Source organism: Berghia stephanieae, chromosome 7 (genome assembly GCF_034508935.2).
Source record: "Berghia stephanieae isolate SIO BIC M18660-M18661 chromosome 7, UCSD_Bste_1.3, whole genome shotgun sequence".
In the NCBI taxonomy this organism is placed as follows: domain Eukaryota; kingdom Metazoa; phylum Mollusca; class Gastropoda; order Nudibranchia; family Aeolidiidae; genus Berghia; species Berghia stephanieae.
Window position 1 is genome coordinate 23,655,761 of NC_088366.1, and position 14,911 is coordinate 23,670,671.

At 33.3% G+C, this 14,911-nt stretch overlaps 1 protein-coding gene across 2 annotated transcripts in view; it reads left to right on the plus strand.

Moving 5' to 3' along the window:
* The window catches only part of LOC144976910 (membrane-bound transcription factor site-1 protease-like), a 149,010-nt gene that overhangs the window by 7,169 nt on the left and 126,930 nt on the right, over positions 1-14,911 (plus strand). For both annotated transcript variants that reach the window (XM_078921512.1, XM_078921511.1), the window contains exons 5-17: positions 1,575-1,651; positions 2,319-2,384; positions 3,244-3,292; positions 3,515-3,631; positions 4,659-4,768; positions 6,183-6,299; positions 8,592-8,659; positions 10,175-10,277; positions 10,730-10,806; positions 11,544-11,618; positions 12,131-12,295; positions 13,254-13,350; positions 14,300-14,347. In XM_078921512.1, coding sequence (XP_078777638.1) covers positions 1,575-1,651; positions 2,319-2,384; positions 3,244-3,292; positions 3,515-3,631; positions 4,659-4,768; positions 6,183-6,299; positions 8,592-8,659; positions 10,175-10,277; positions 10,730-10,806; positions 11,544-11,618; positions 12,131-12,295; positions 13,254-13,350; positions 14,300-14,347 — 1,169 coding nt within the window. The remainder of the gene's footprint in view (positions 1-1,574; positions 1,652-2,318; positions 2,385-3,243; positions 3,293-3,514; positions 3,632-4,658; positions 4,769-6,182; positions 6,300-8,591; positions 8,660-10,174; positions 10,278-10,729; positions 10,807-11,543; positions 11,619-12,130; positions 12,296-13,253; positions 13,351-14,299; positions 14,348-14,911) is intronic.

Genomic DNA, 14,911 nt, shown 5'->3' on the forward strand with positions numbered 1-14,911 from the left:
TAATAATAATAATAATAATAATAATAATAATAATAATATAATAATAATAATAATAATAATAATAATAATAATAATATAATAATAATAATAATGATGTTGCTATGTTGGTCTTTTGTAGCAGTGGTACAGTTTTTGCTTCGTACCCAAAAGATACAGAGTTCGACTACCCACCTCGTTGTGTGGCCTTGAGCAAATCACCTAGTTCTATCTCACTTTGCGGCACTGCACTGCGGCTAACGCCTGGGTTATTCAAGTCTTCCCTAAAGACAAACTTCCCCTTGTGGATGACTTAAGAGAATTTTATTTAATTAATTAATTTATTTATAATAATGGTAATAATAATGAAATCACTAATCATAATCTTCCGCAGATCTGCAGAATTCCGGGATTGTGGGATTTTCTCATAAATTTTTCTCTGATTTTGCTGTGTCAAACATTTTCCTCTGATAAAAGCTCATGTCAAGTGATGGATCCATGAACAAATTACCATGTTTTGTGTCATATTTTCACACCTGTGCTCAATTGTATGAATTTTGGTGACACTCTCATTTTTATGGCCTCAGGTGTCAAAAGTGAGACAAGGAATTTATGGTCGAAAAGGAATGACGTTGGGGAGGGGGTAAATGAATGTAGATTTTATTTGTAAGTAGGTCAAGGGTGATAGTACAGTTATAAAAATAAAGGGACAATTCAAATGATAATTATTGTACCTTCCCCTAATTAAAAAAATCCCCATCAATTAGACTTTTCTCTCTCTCTCTCTCTCTCTCTCTCTCTCTCTCTCTCTCTCTCTCTCTCTCTCTCTCTCTCTCTCTCTCTCTCTCTTTCTCTTTTTCTGCCTTCCTCCCTCTCTTTTCCTCTTTCTTTTTCACTCTCCCTCTCTTTCACTCTTTCTTTGTCCCTCTCTCTTTTTCTGTTTCTCTCTTTCTATCTTTTCCTTATCCACATATCCCTCTCAACCTTTTTTTTTCTATCAATCTTCATGTTAACTTTATAAACGTCATCAGGTTATAGAGAGATGATATTAATCTTTAACAATTATAAGGGGTGCTCAACTTAGTTTACTCTTTTTACCTTTGTTTTTACAATATTTTACAATTTTAATTTATTAAAGATACTTGAGTCTTATTTGTAAGATCCATAATCACTGGGCTACAGTAACAAAGTTAAAACAAGAAAAAAAAAATACTTTCAGGCTTTTTAACCAAAAGTTAAATTTAAATCTCTTTAATTGAACCCATTAAAAAAATAATCGTTTTAAGGAAAGGACAATTCATTAAAACTTTACATAAAGTAAGTTATATCTCTACTATTAAGAATAGATGTACACTAGAAGTAGTAGTATAATATACAAAACTATGATACTTTATGTTATGATTTTGTTTGAGGGTGACAGATGGACCGATGCATTTTCCTCCTTTTTGACAAATTGCCATTATCATCATTGTCATATATGTCTACCTTTAATTATTATTATGGACATTTTATTTGACATATGTGCATGAAAATTATTATCTTTTGATTTTTGATTTGAGTTCAATATTTTGCCTGCTGTTCTGTTTTCAATTTTTCAGAAGAGGAAGTTAAGAGTTCAGCTAAAGGTAAAGAGCATTTTAATTCTCGGAGTGCTAACAGGAAAAGTCTTTCAACAGTGAGTTTATATTTCATCGTATAGGTCTAGATGCTAGATAGGATTTGATTTTTTTATATTAGAGTCAATCAGATGATCAGAATTTTAAAATTTGAGTTTTGTATTGTTCAAAGAGATTAATATTACTCACTTCAATAAGAGAATAAGCATTTAGCAGTTAAAATAGAGAAACAGTATGCAACTGCTTTATTTGTCATCAAAATTATTTATTTGGCATCATAAATACTCATACCGAAATGAATCATGTCGGATTACTCATGCTTGGCAAATTAAAAAAAAACAAAAAACGTTTATTAAATTTCTTGTTTTTTTTTTTCAATGCTTGACAACTAGTCAGAAGATTGTGAATTGAAAATGGTGTTTGTCATGTTGCTTTCTTGAATCTTTTTTTTTTTTTTCTTCAGACCATTACATGGATTATAGAATATACCAGAACAAAAAAGAACCACGGCATTCAATAGAGTTAACAAAAACAACCAGGCAATTAAGATTTTATAAATCTGAAAAAGTGTGATTCAACCAACAATTTTGCTGACAACAAAGCATTTCCATTTCATAACTCTCAACAAGTATAAGGGATGTATGTGATTTTTATTTTTTGCATATTTTTTTTTACAATTGAAATCTTAGTTTTTTAAAATTTTGCTTCACATTCTCATTTCCCCAGGCAGCAATTTGGTATTCACCATCCAAGTATAAGTCTCGAAAACTTTTGCGAGCTGTTCCCAAGCAGGTGAGTTATAACAAATATCCTATGCTATATTGGACAAAAAAATGTTATGGGATACTCTAATGTATCAAATATAAGTTTTGTGTGTATATGTGTGTGTGTGTGTGTTTGTGTGTGGGGAGGTGCACGTTGGGGGGGGGGGGGGGGGGGGGGGGGGGGGGAGAAGTGCAATTTGACCAAAGAAAGGGGTTGAGGGAAGGGTTTACTTTGACCAATACATAGAAGTGGAGGGGAGTGGGGGTGGGATGCGCATTTTGGGAAACGATGTGTAATCTCACTGTGTTTCCCCTTATTAGCATTGCCAGTGACGATTCTGACAGCAATTTACATACGTTGCACTTCTATGTTTTTTATGGGTTCTTTTTTTTCTTTTTTTCTTCCTTCTTTTGCTTTGTTTTCCCTTTTGGTGAATTTTCACTGGCACATATCGTGAGCTGAAATTTTATAGAAGGGGCGCCTATTTTATACAGTAGAGTATGAACTTATTTTGAACTCATTTTTTTGCAAGTTAAAAGAAAAAAAAAACATTCTCTCTTTGCATATCCTATCGTTATATAATGTAATATCCTAGTATATGTAACTAAATAACAAATTGTTATAATTATGGACAATAATACATATAACCCAAGAATACAATGTATTTGCCAGAGTTTGACAATTATTGTCACTATATATCACTGACCACAGTCACACAACATTGCTCAATTTTATTTTTACAAGACGAGACTCAAGAGATACACTTGAATCACTTGTGTCACATACAAACAGCTTTATTTAATTTTGAAAATGATCTCAAACATTTATTTAAATTTTGCTGATTCATTGTTTTTCTGATTAAAAAAAATAATTTTATCTTTATTAGATTGTGAGTGCCTTACAGGCTGAGATCATTTGGGGTCTTGGATTTACAGGTAAGATTTTTTATTTTTGCTTCTATCCCAATATTTCAGATCATCTATTTATGAACCTGACATTTATTTCTTATCTTCAATCAATTAGTCATATCTCAACTTTTTCAATCATTGTCTCTTTTCATTCCCTTCCATTTTAGTTTTCTTTTATTCTCTTGGTCTTGTGACATTCAGTAAACAAAATGATAATTTTTCAATTTTTTGTTCCTATCTTACAAATAGGTGCAGGAGTTAAGGTAGCTATATTTGACACGGGCCTGGCTACAAATCACCCGCATTTTAAGAAAGGACGTGTCAAAGACAGAACCAATTGGACAAATGAGAAAACTCTGGATGATGGTGGGTTGCGGTTTGTTTGACATTTTTTTCTTCCTTTTTTTTTTTTTTCTTTATATTCTTCTTTCTTTCTTTTTGTATTTCTTTCTTTCTACCCCTATTTTGCTTATAAACAAACATAAAAGAAAAAAAAAAAACATCCACAAAACTAAAACAAACAGAATCCCTCGCCCCAACCCCCCCCCCCCCCCCCCCCCCCCCCCCCCCCGCCTTCCCTTCCCCCCAAAACAACATAAAACAAAGAAAAACAACAAAACATAAACAACCGAATAAAACAGCACACATGAAAGAAGAAGAAAGCCAAGTCTGAAACCATTACAAATTGCATATTTTTGTTGTTGTACTAAACATTCTCTTTATTACATGATGAGAGAACTGTGATCTTATATTGTTTTTTATTCATAAGTTTTCATTTCTTCAATTTTATTTTAATTTTGATATGAATTACTTAACCTCTTATTAGTTTTTTTTTTATATACGATATAATCGTCTTTTATGCCTAAAAATAGTAAAAGTATCAACATTATTGTTTAAAAGTTGAATGAAATGTTTTTTTTAATTTTTTTTTTTTTTACTTTCTCTCCCTTTAAAATAAAAACCAAAAAAACTTGAGCTTTTATATTGCACAATATCCACTAAATGTGCTCAAAGCATCTACAAAGGGTCCCTAACCAAAAGCAACAGGTAACAGCCTTTTCCAAGGACTTAACTATGCGCTGAGCGAAGTTCGAACCCAGGACCTTCCGATCTAAAAGCGAGTGTCATTCCACAAGACCACATAGTTGCACTATAATAAAACGAACTAAAAGCAAAAAAAAAAAAACTAAGTAAAAGAATTAAATGATGAAAAAATATATTCAGAAATTTTTCTGTAAACACTAAGTATCTTTGAAATTAATATTATAGGTGCCAACGTGTTCATGCCCATGTAGATGCATTTCTTTTCTTCTTTATTCCTTTAAGTAGTTTTAATTAAGTTTCTATGGCATTTATTAGCTCCTTCTTGAAATACTTCATTGAATCATTTCAGGGCTTGGTCACGGTACATTTGTGGCAGGAGTTATAGCTTCACATAAAGAATGTTTAGGATTTGCCCCAGATGCTGACATCTATGTGTTCAGGGTATTCACGAATAACCAAGTAAGTATTTTAGGCTGTTGTGACTGTTATTTTGTGTTATTCTTGGGCATCCTGAATCAGATATTGGTGAGACAGATCCTCCTACCATTTTGCATTTTAAGGAATCATTCCGCAAATCTGTATTTACTACTGAAAATTCTAGATTCCAGTCACAGGGGATTTCTTTTTATTTTCTATGAGTCTTGTGTGCCATGAATGCAAATTTTATATAGCTTGTGGACAAGACTAAAAATGTTACAATGAAGGAATGAAGCCATTGCATTAGATTAGCCTACTCTTGTTGTTGGAGTAGAGTTTGAATAAGTGAGGAAAAGTGAGAAGACCTTTTTATCGACACAAATGAAAAATGAATGGAAAGAGTTAAATAAATCCTGGTTGTGATATCCCTCATTTTGATATCAGATTCCTCATTTTCACCTTTTTGATTCCTCATTCCTCAAAGTAGTGGGTTGAGGTAGGAATCTCTGGTGAGAGCATTGATAGGTTTAAAGTACTCATCAGATAGGTCGTTATTGTCGTTTGTCAAACTCATTTTCAGGAATAAGTTGAAGGGGGGCACAATAAATGATAATCTTTGGGAAAATTTTAAAAAATTATTAGGATAATGTGTGACTTTAAATCGTTAAAGAAATAAGAAAATATCTGTTCAATTTTTTTCTTTGGAATTACATAATACAAGCCATAAAATATCTCCCTGTTCAATTAAACACTGACTCAATCAGGTCAGATTATTGTTGGTACGCATTTACAAAGAGGAAGAAAAAAAATAATAATGGTACTTTCCCTCTCAAGTATTGCTCAGGAGCCTGATACCAGCATTTACATGCAAATTGCCAAGGCAGAACACTTTTTGGAAAAATGAGTAAAGAAAACATTAGATGAAGGAATGTTAAAAGTTTGATACCCCCCTACATGTCTCTGGTTTTGTGTTTTACCTGACTTTGTTTGGTATTTGATTTACAAATATCTCATAAGGCCGTTTAAATTCTTTATATACAAAGTATTTTAGTCTCAGTAGGCCTACATACTTAATGACGAGGTAATCATCCTAATTGTTTCATATATGCACCTTTTTAACTACTAATGACTGAGTTGTCATTTGCAAAATATCTCCTCGCATTCTTTTATAATTTTTAAACATTTTCAAATTATATATTATTTTCATTTTATATAAAGCAAATAAACTTTACATATTAAACATACTATACTGAGAAATTAGATTGCTCCACTGGAACTGATATGAAGTTCAACGTTTAAGGTTCAGACCTTTATCAGCAAAGTTTTGTTCTAGTTTGTTTTTCTGACAATGGGTCTGAACCTGAAACGTTCTTATTTTGAACCATTGAAAATGGTATAAAGAGTTAATACTGATGCTTGTTGTTATGATTCAATATATATGTTATTCTTATTGTAGGTTTCTTATACATCTTGGTTCTTGGATGCCTTTAACTACGCCATTCTCAAAAAGATTGATGTTCTCAATCTGAGTATTGGAGGACCGGATTTTATGGACCATCCATTTGTGGATAAGGTAAATAAATACATGCACAAATTTACAAGGCATATTTCACTATGTATGATGCATAGTAAAGTAATAAAAACACTGTAGTATAGTAGACTTGTCACCTTTTGAGATTTAATCAGTAAAAACAGATTAAAAAACAAACCAACAAATTTGTTCAGATTTGGACTTTTTTTCTCAAGATTAAAATTTTTTTTTTTATCCAGATTAATTTTTTTTGCATAAACCTTTTGGAAAAAAAATGTAAAAGTGATGACAAAAAATAGTATTTTTGCTCAGAAATTTGTATAGAGTTGTTCCGTCCCCTACCGTCCGCTAAGAGCCTTGTCACGCCTTACGAGAAAAAGGTAGATAATCTGTCCAAAACAAGCACCATAAATAATACCGTTTTTAAAGAGCTATGTCGCAAAATCTTAAGACATGGTGATAGGTTTGGTTTGTCAACTGACTTTTCCCCCGGCAAGAAATATTATCCATGTTCTAGTGGTGTTAAATATATGATATATTTTTCCCCTACCGACCACAATCTTTTCCATCGTTCCCTACCACCCAAAGCCCAATCCCCTACCGACCACCCGATCTTACCACTAACAGAACATTTTTATGATGCACTACAATTTGATATACAGCTCAAATGAATAACAAGAAAGGTTGTACTGTAAATATCATCGTAAGTATACAGTAATTAAGACTATCATTTATTCATTAAAAAAAAATAAGCTTAAAATTCTCGCTCGGCTCTTTACAATGTCTACCTGCCAAGGAAACATTAATATAGTAACAATGATGAGGACAAGACATGACATGCAGTTTAAAAAAACAAAACAAACATTAAATTAAAACAAATATGATCAAGCCTTTAATGGTATCATGCTGGCTGCCCGAGCATTGTTTAAAAAAAAAATGTAACCGCCGCTTGCACTGGCCGCAACTTATTTCGGCCATTGTATTCTCTCTTGCTGAAGCAATCTGATAAACATAATGAATCATCGTCCAGAATAACCTCTGTATGAGTCTCTGACTAGTTTCGTCGAGGATGATATCTGTCTTTCTCTTCTTTTTGGCCCTTCCTTGTCCCTTTCTGCTTCAGTGCCAATCTATCTGCTTTATTTTTTCCCCTCACCTGACGTTTCCTTTCCTGCTCAGTCTTCTTTGTAGCCTTTTTTCTGCCTTCCTATTTGCAGCCACTGTTAAACGACAAACAATTTAGCCACTATTTACACATTTAGGTCCAGGAAATAAAAAAACAAAACAAACAACATAAAATGTTTTAAGGTGTTTGGTAGGGTTTTTTAAAGACCCATTTATAGTGTTTGGTCGTTAGGGGATGGGACATGCGAAAATGCCCTTCCCTCACCGACCAACCTGTTTTCAGGGCACAGTTGAGATTCAACACCGATTTGACACCAGTTATGCCTAAATATAGATCCCAGGAGGCAGTTTTAAGCCATTCAATGTATTTCTACTGTTAGAAGAGTTACATTTGGCTTATTTGTCAGTCAGGACGGACGTCGTGCAACCCGTAAGACAAGAAACATTTTCATCTTACTTGTCTTACCTGAACAAAAGTTGTCAATTTGAGTGAGTTTTTGTTACAACTTGCTATTTTGACAGTTTGTAGTGGCAGAAGCAGTCTTCGTAAATGGTGTAATCGGGTTATTACAACTAAAGTCATTCAGTTAAAGACGTAACAAAACAAAAACTCTTTTTTTGGTCGGTCGGGGAAATGGTCGGTAAGGGAAGGGACGACTCTATGTTCAATTTGATTTAAACTATGTAATTCCAAAGCAAGTTAAAGTAATAATTGATAGAAAAAGAGTCCAAATTTAATTTGGGTTGATACAGATTTTTTTTCTCCTATTTAAGATTTTATATAGGTATTTTGTTTTTGCTTGTGGTGGATCTGGCTCTGTATTGCAGTGATGCTTTTCAATACTTTGATATTGTAAAAATTGTCAAAGGGTAGTTTTGGTTTCAAGACTCTCAGTTCACATATTATTGATAACCATTTGGGGAGAGGATTGAATGTCCACAATTCTTTACACAATTACAAATAAATGAGCCTACCTTCCGTCAAAACTAACTGTCAGCAACTCTTTACAACCTTTAACACTAACAATTCAAGATGTCCTATTGTAACGTCATGGTTCAATACCAAAGTATTAAAGTTCAGCTTGTCTTTGTTTAGATAAGTAAGTGTTGAAGATCACAGGTTCTAGGCTAATCAGATATACTTGTTTAAAGTATTTTAATCCCCGATTTCTTGTTTAAAAACAGTGTCATCTTTTAATTTTTACCTAGGTATGGGAGCTGACTGCTAACAAAGTTATCATGGTGTCTGCCATAGGCAATGATGGACCACTCTATGGGTAAGACAAAAATAATGTATAAATGTTTGTATTTACAAGCAGACCAGATAAAAGCGCAGTCTTGTTGATTGTCCAGAATATGAAACGCCTTTTTTCAAGATATAAATATCCCATTATGAAAGCATGCTCTTTCCAAAGGACTTTGTTTATATGGAAGCTTCTTTTTCACCATGTAATGAAAATCATAAAAAATACATTTATTTTATAAAATGAACTTGCTTTGATGACGTTTTGAGTACTGCCCTATTTTATCCGTACCAATTAAACCTAAAGAATTTCTTTAATCTGCCTAAATGTAGAGTTAAATAGTGATTTTTTAAAAGCAGAATGCTTGTAAACACATTTCTTGTAAAGAATTATATTTTCTGGAAGAAAAATATAGAAAGTAATAAAAATAAATTTGTCTCAATGGAAAATTAGTCATTAAAGGTCTGAAAAGTACTGAAATGACCAAGGTGTTAGCCTTTGTACATTATTGCAAAGTAAGCAATAAGGGTTAAGTACTTGGTCTAAAAAGACATGATCACATCAAAACAAGATGTCAAAAGCAATGACTCTGGATTCTGCGGGTGATGGTGACCTGCCTCATCCATTTGACCATCTTACCCAATTGCTGATAATAATCTCATCATGCATAATTCAAGGGATATATTTATCCTTGCCTTTCTTCTTAATTTACACTTTATTGCCTTTATACTTAGCAGGCTCAGACTTAACAGTGTCTGTAGAGTTTAATTTATAATCCAACTTGAGTAAGCACCTAGAAACAGCATCGTTACAGAATAAGGTATAGATATAAACCGTAAAAAAAAAGAAATACATAAAAAATGGTTTAACTTCACTATTGACATACTTGTTGAGATGTAAGAATATGGAAGTCAGCATTAATCAGAAGAAATCAGTATTTCATCATCATAGTCAAACTGAATAATTTGACATTTAGGTGGATATAAATGTAAAGGAATGTTTAATTTTACGATGAATATGTTCCTTTTTCGTGAAAATAGCATAACACTGAACAGTATAGGTGTTCCAAGTTTTAATCTGTTTTCCCAGTTTCTAGATTTTGTCAGTCTGACTGCCTTTAACTCGACTTTCCTTTATGATATTGACAGCAAATAAAGTGCAAAATGGTCATGTAGATTTAAAAAATGTATCTTTTTCTTAATTTGAAAAAAATATAGTAATTGGGTCTGATTTTCTTGCACCAACAGTCACGTGTCCTTTAGAGTTTGATTAGTTTTTAAGTGAAATGACCGAATGTTGTCCTCCATGTAAAGTTTGAAATAGTTTTTTTCACTTAACAAAAATAACATATCTGGGAAGCGTGACATAATCCTAAACATTTGCAATACCGTCAAATCGAAGTTGTTCAGTATATTTGCTTTATCCACAAATATGAGCTAAAATGGAAAAAGAATTGACCTGATGTATAAAATGTCTGTAGTAAAAGTTTTTCTCTTGGATTGTTTATATCTATAATTTATGATTATTTTAAATTGGAAAATGTTGCAGCACTTTGAACAACCCAGCTGACCAGTTGGATGTGATAGGAGTTGGAGGCATCAACTTTGAACAACAAATTGCCCGTTTCTCCTCTAGGGGCATGACGACTTGGGTATGTTTAGATTCATCTTAAATATCCAGAGGCATATTGTTTTTATTTTTGGGACTGGTCACTTCAATTGGTACAATTTATGTCCAGATTATCAAGACAGTGGAAATTGAAAGAATTTACAATTTAAAATTAAATGATCAGAATTACAAAATCTGAGGTGTTTTTGTTACTGTGTGCATTCATTCTCCGTTATAAAAACCTACCTATTTATTTTTATTCACTCATGGTACCAATGTTATAGTAGAACGTGGGAGTTAACATATATACTTGACAAATTTATGTCATGTTATTTTTTGCAAGACATATTACGGTGTTTACTTGACTTTAAAATATGACAAGCAGAAATGAACTATTGAAAAAAAAAAATAGATAAGAACCAAACAAACCAGACGCATAGTAATAAAAGAATATTTACCTCCAACACTATAACGATCCCTTATTTCACACCTCAGGAATTGCCATCAGGGTATGGTCGTATGAAGCCCGATATTGTTACATATGGATCAGCTGTCAGAGGCTCTGCTCTCACGTAAGTTATTGCTGCTTCAGGGCTGCCAAATGTACGCCAAAAAAAGCATATTTGTATGCTTTTTTCAACTTTCTAAGATTGTATGCTTTTTCTGTCAGATTGTACTTTTTTTTTTCATGTGAATCAAATCTTAACATTTTAATGTATAGTTGTTTTAATTCTGTTTCTCAATAGGTTTCTTAGCATACTAAATGCTTCCTGCAATATATATTTTAGCAATTAATTGTTGTTTGATAGATTTAAGGGGTTTTATTTGCATTGCTTCATTATTTTATTTTTATTTTTCTTGAAGTTCCTGAAATTTTTCACCTTCACAAAATTGAAAAACGATTATTTATATCCAGTGTTTCTCATAGGCAGGCAATGAGATGATTGAAGAGTTACATTTTCAAATCTTACTCTTTTTGACAAGCAATATTACACTTTTTCTTGAGTTGAGGTTGGCAGCCCTGCTGCTCTATCTTAAAATCTGTATTTATATATTTCTCTTCAATGTATCCCAGATTTGGAATTGCTGTTTAAGATGAACAATAGATAATTACATTAACTGGCAATTTATTCAATCGGAATTTATAAGAAAAGAAGGTTTTGAGGTATTTCTTGAATGCGTACACGTTCATGGAGGGAATTTAAGTTAGAAAGGCCATATTTCGAAAAGGTTAGTCTGTTAGGATTAAAAATTTTAAAGCATAAATTATAATTTATAACATTATTTTGAATTATTTATCTTTGATCAGGGCCAGCTGTCGTTCCCTATCAGGCACAAGTGTTGCCTCCCCTGTAGTGGCAGGTGCTGTCACTTTACTAATGAGGTTAGTAGTGCATTTCTTTATGATTGTCCATCGCCTCAATCTGATAGCATGTTAGGGTGAATCATACATTCACAGTTGAATATGAGATTAATATGCTTTTATTGAAGAGAAGGGGTATTGTTTTAATAAACTTAATCCCATCCTAACCCCTTCCAAACCCTCATCCAAAAAAAATCCCCAAAAATCTGATTCGAACCTGGCTCAAGTCAGATTTCTGTTTACCTAACCCCACTGTCCACCCACTAATAGTGGATGCAGGGACTGTGGAATTAAGTGCGATTGAGTACTTCGTGATTTATCAAAAACCTGTCCAAAGGGCAACAAGCAATTAATGCTATCAGTTACATGCTATAGAAATTAGAAATTGGCTCCATGTTGCTATTGGCTCTAAAGGACTTTTTTTTTCTCTTTGGAAGCATTTTTACCACAAATGAGAATTTGAACTTTTGTACATTATGAGCTTTGTAAATCTTTTGAACTTTAAAATCAATAATTTATCTTTTTGTCCTCAGTGCTGTCCTTGAGAAGAAGCACCAGATCAACCCAGCCAGTATGAAACAAGCCCTGATGTCGACAGCCAGACGACTAGAGGATGTCAACATGTTTGAACAGGGATATGGCAGGCTGGATCTGGTGCAGGCTTTAAGGGCTCTTCGGAACTATACTCCACAGGCCAGGTAGAATAGGATTTTTATTCTTCGGCCTCAATATGTCTCTGAACAATGTCATTGTGATCTCTTTTGAATGCTGACAAAACACATTTATCAATTTAGAGGGAATATCCTTTTACTTTACATATTAATAGATCGAGAAAAAAATTGGTTTAAGACTTTTTGACAATTGAAGAGTCTTAATCGACTAAGTTAGAAGTAAGAACAGCCCTTTGAATTCATGCACAGACATTGTGAAAGTTTTAGCGGTCAAGACTCAGATCCAAGAGTGCCATCTTGACGGTATTAAAGATAATTGAAGATTTTGAAGCAACCTGTTTGTGATATTGTCATTCCCTGATAATTCACAAGTAGAGGGACTGGCTTTAGTCCTGGGTTTAATATATATATATATATTTTTGGACCCTGTTTTCCACCCAGCAGTGATTGGGTAACTGGGTCAGAGAGATCAGGTAAAAAAATATTTTGAGTTTAAAAAAACATAAAAAAATTATGCCCTTCCGCCACGATATCACAAGATTCATCGCCTAGGCATTCCACGAAGGAATATAGATAATCCATTAAACAAGATGTTTGATGTCAACAGGAATCACCTGTGTTGTCCAAGTGAGCAAATTGAGGGTTTATAATCTTGCCTGTAGAAAAACACGAAAGTGCCTAAAGAGGGGCTCGAACCTGGGACCTCCGGGTCACAGTGCAATGCCTTAACCACTCTGCCACTTCACCCCCTAATTGAGTTCTAGAAGGTAGAAAAAATGGGTTAACTGAGACTTTATGGACCATATGAATTGGAAGGACTACCTGTACATGTCTGGTCATCAAGTAAACCTTTAAAAACCCAATTACCTTTTCTACAACTGTATCAGTGTATAATTGTAATCATAGTTTCAGATTATATTATATAATCAATTATATTGAAACAATGTCACCTATTCTTATTTCTGTATAATTTTCCATCCTTTAGTGCCAGTCCCAACTACATTGACCTTGTGGAATCCCCTTATATGTGGCCTTACTGTACCCAACCAATCTACTATGGAGGTATCCCAGTTATCGTCAATGTGAGTACCACAGGTTGAGACCAAATTTTTTTCTGTTTTCTATTTAAGTTTAGACGCAATGTTTTGTCTGAAGTGAAGACTGAGTGTCAGAAGAGAACCAAGGGATGTCACTCATCAAAGGAGTACGGCATTGTCTGTTATAATTGAGTTACCTTCCTTGGATTATGTCGACGTATAATTAGTTATCTCTTTATGCTTGAGCAGTATAAGGCTTACATAAGGCGGAATGATCATATATTATTGATAGGGGACAACAGTGGCTCACATGCATATTACAGACCTTTTTTTTCATTTTATTTATCATTCTCATTACCATAAGGTAAAAAGTTACGGTTCAAAGTGGCCGAGACATTATACACTGGATGGTCCCAGATTCGAGTCCCACTTCTGGCACGTTCATTTTTTTTCCTTGGGGAAGATAATTAACTCCCAATTTGCTCACTTCGGACAACATGGGTGATTCCTTTGATTTGTTTGATGGCTTATCCATATTTTTTCATGGAATGCTTAGGGGACACCAGAAAAGGGCAGATTTTTTAAAAATTGTAAGAATAACCACAGATTTGGCGTGCAACTCTTATTCTAATGAAAAGGGACCAGATCCGCTTTATTTTATTACAAGAATTCATATTTTATGTCAAAAGAGGAAAGTTTGCACTTTCACAAATGATGCTTGATTTAGCAATTCCATTATTTAACAACAGTTGAATAAGATTGCTATTTTCCATTTTTGATATATGCATAATTGATAATAAAATTTAATGCTAGAAAAATGGAGTGCCAAACCTTTTAGGATAAGCCCATCTACAACAATGCGAAAAATTAAGTGGTGCATAACATCGCTGAAATGCAATTGTTATTTATTTAAAATGTTTGTTAAATTCTCATTTTGTTTGCTAAGTGAAGGCTAAGAAAACAAAATTTGGTTAAAATTTTTTTTTAAAAATAGGTAACCTTACTGAATGGAATGGGAGTAACAGGAAAGATCATCGATAAGGTAGGACTGTTCTTACACCGCTAACATTGGCTACAAGTTGTCATTTTTGTTTCTTACTTATTCAGCAGTTTGTGCAGATCCATTTAGGATAAGAGTTTATCTGCTCTTGCTTCATCTTTTACTGTCATTTCTCCTCTCATAAATATGTGGTCATTTACATTCGGCTTTGTATCTGTATCTTTGCACTTGAGTAAAATCATATGATTTTACCAGGGCTTGACTTTGGGTCTTCTACTACGAGTGGGAGAGACAATAAGACATGTTTCTTTGCATGGGAGATGACATTTTTTCACTTGTAAATCACCTCTCTATAATGTGTTGTTGTTATTTGTTAATAGGTATATTGTATTGTGTACCTGTTATTTTTTCGATAGCCATATTTTTACCATGTGAGTGTCTATCTCTTTGAGGTATCCAAAGAGTTCGACTTCTAAAAAGTCTCGAGTAAAAGACTTTTTAACATGTTTGGGATAATTCTATCAATATATGAAATAAAAGTTTTGTAGGAAAAGCAAATGATAACATATGCTTTGTTATTGTGCTGCAGAATAGCCATCAAGTACG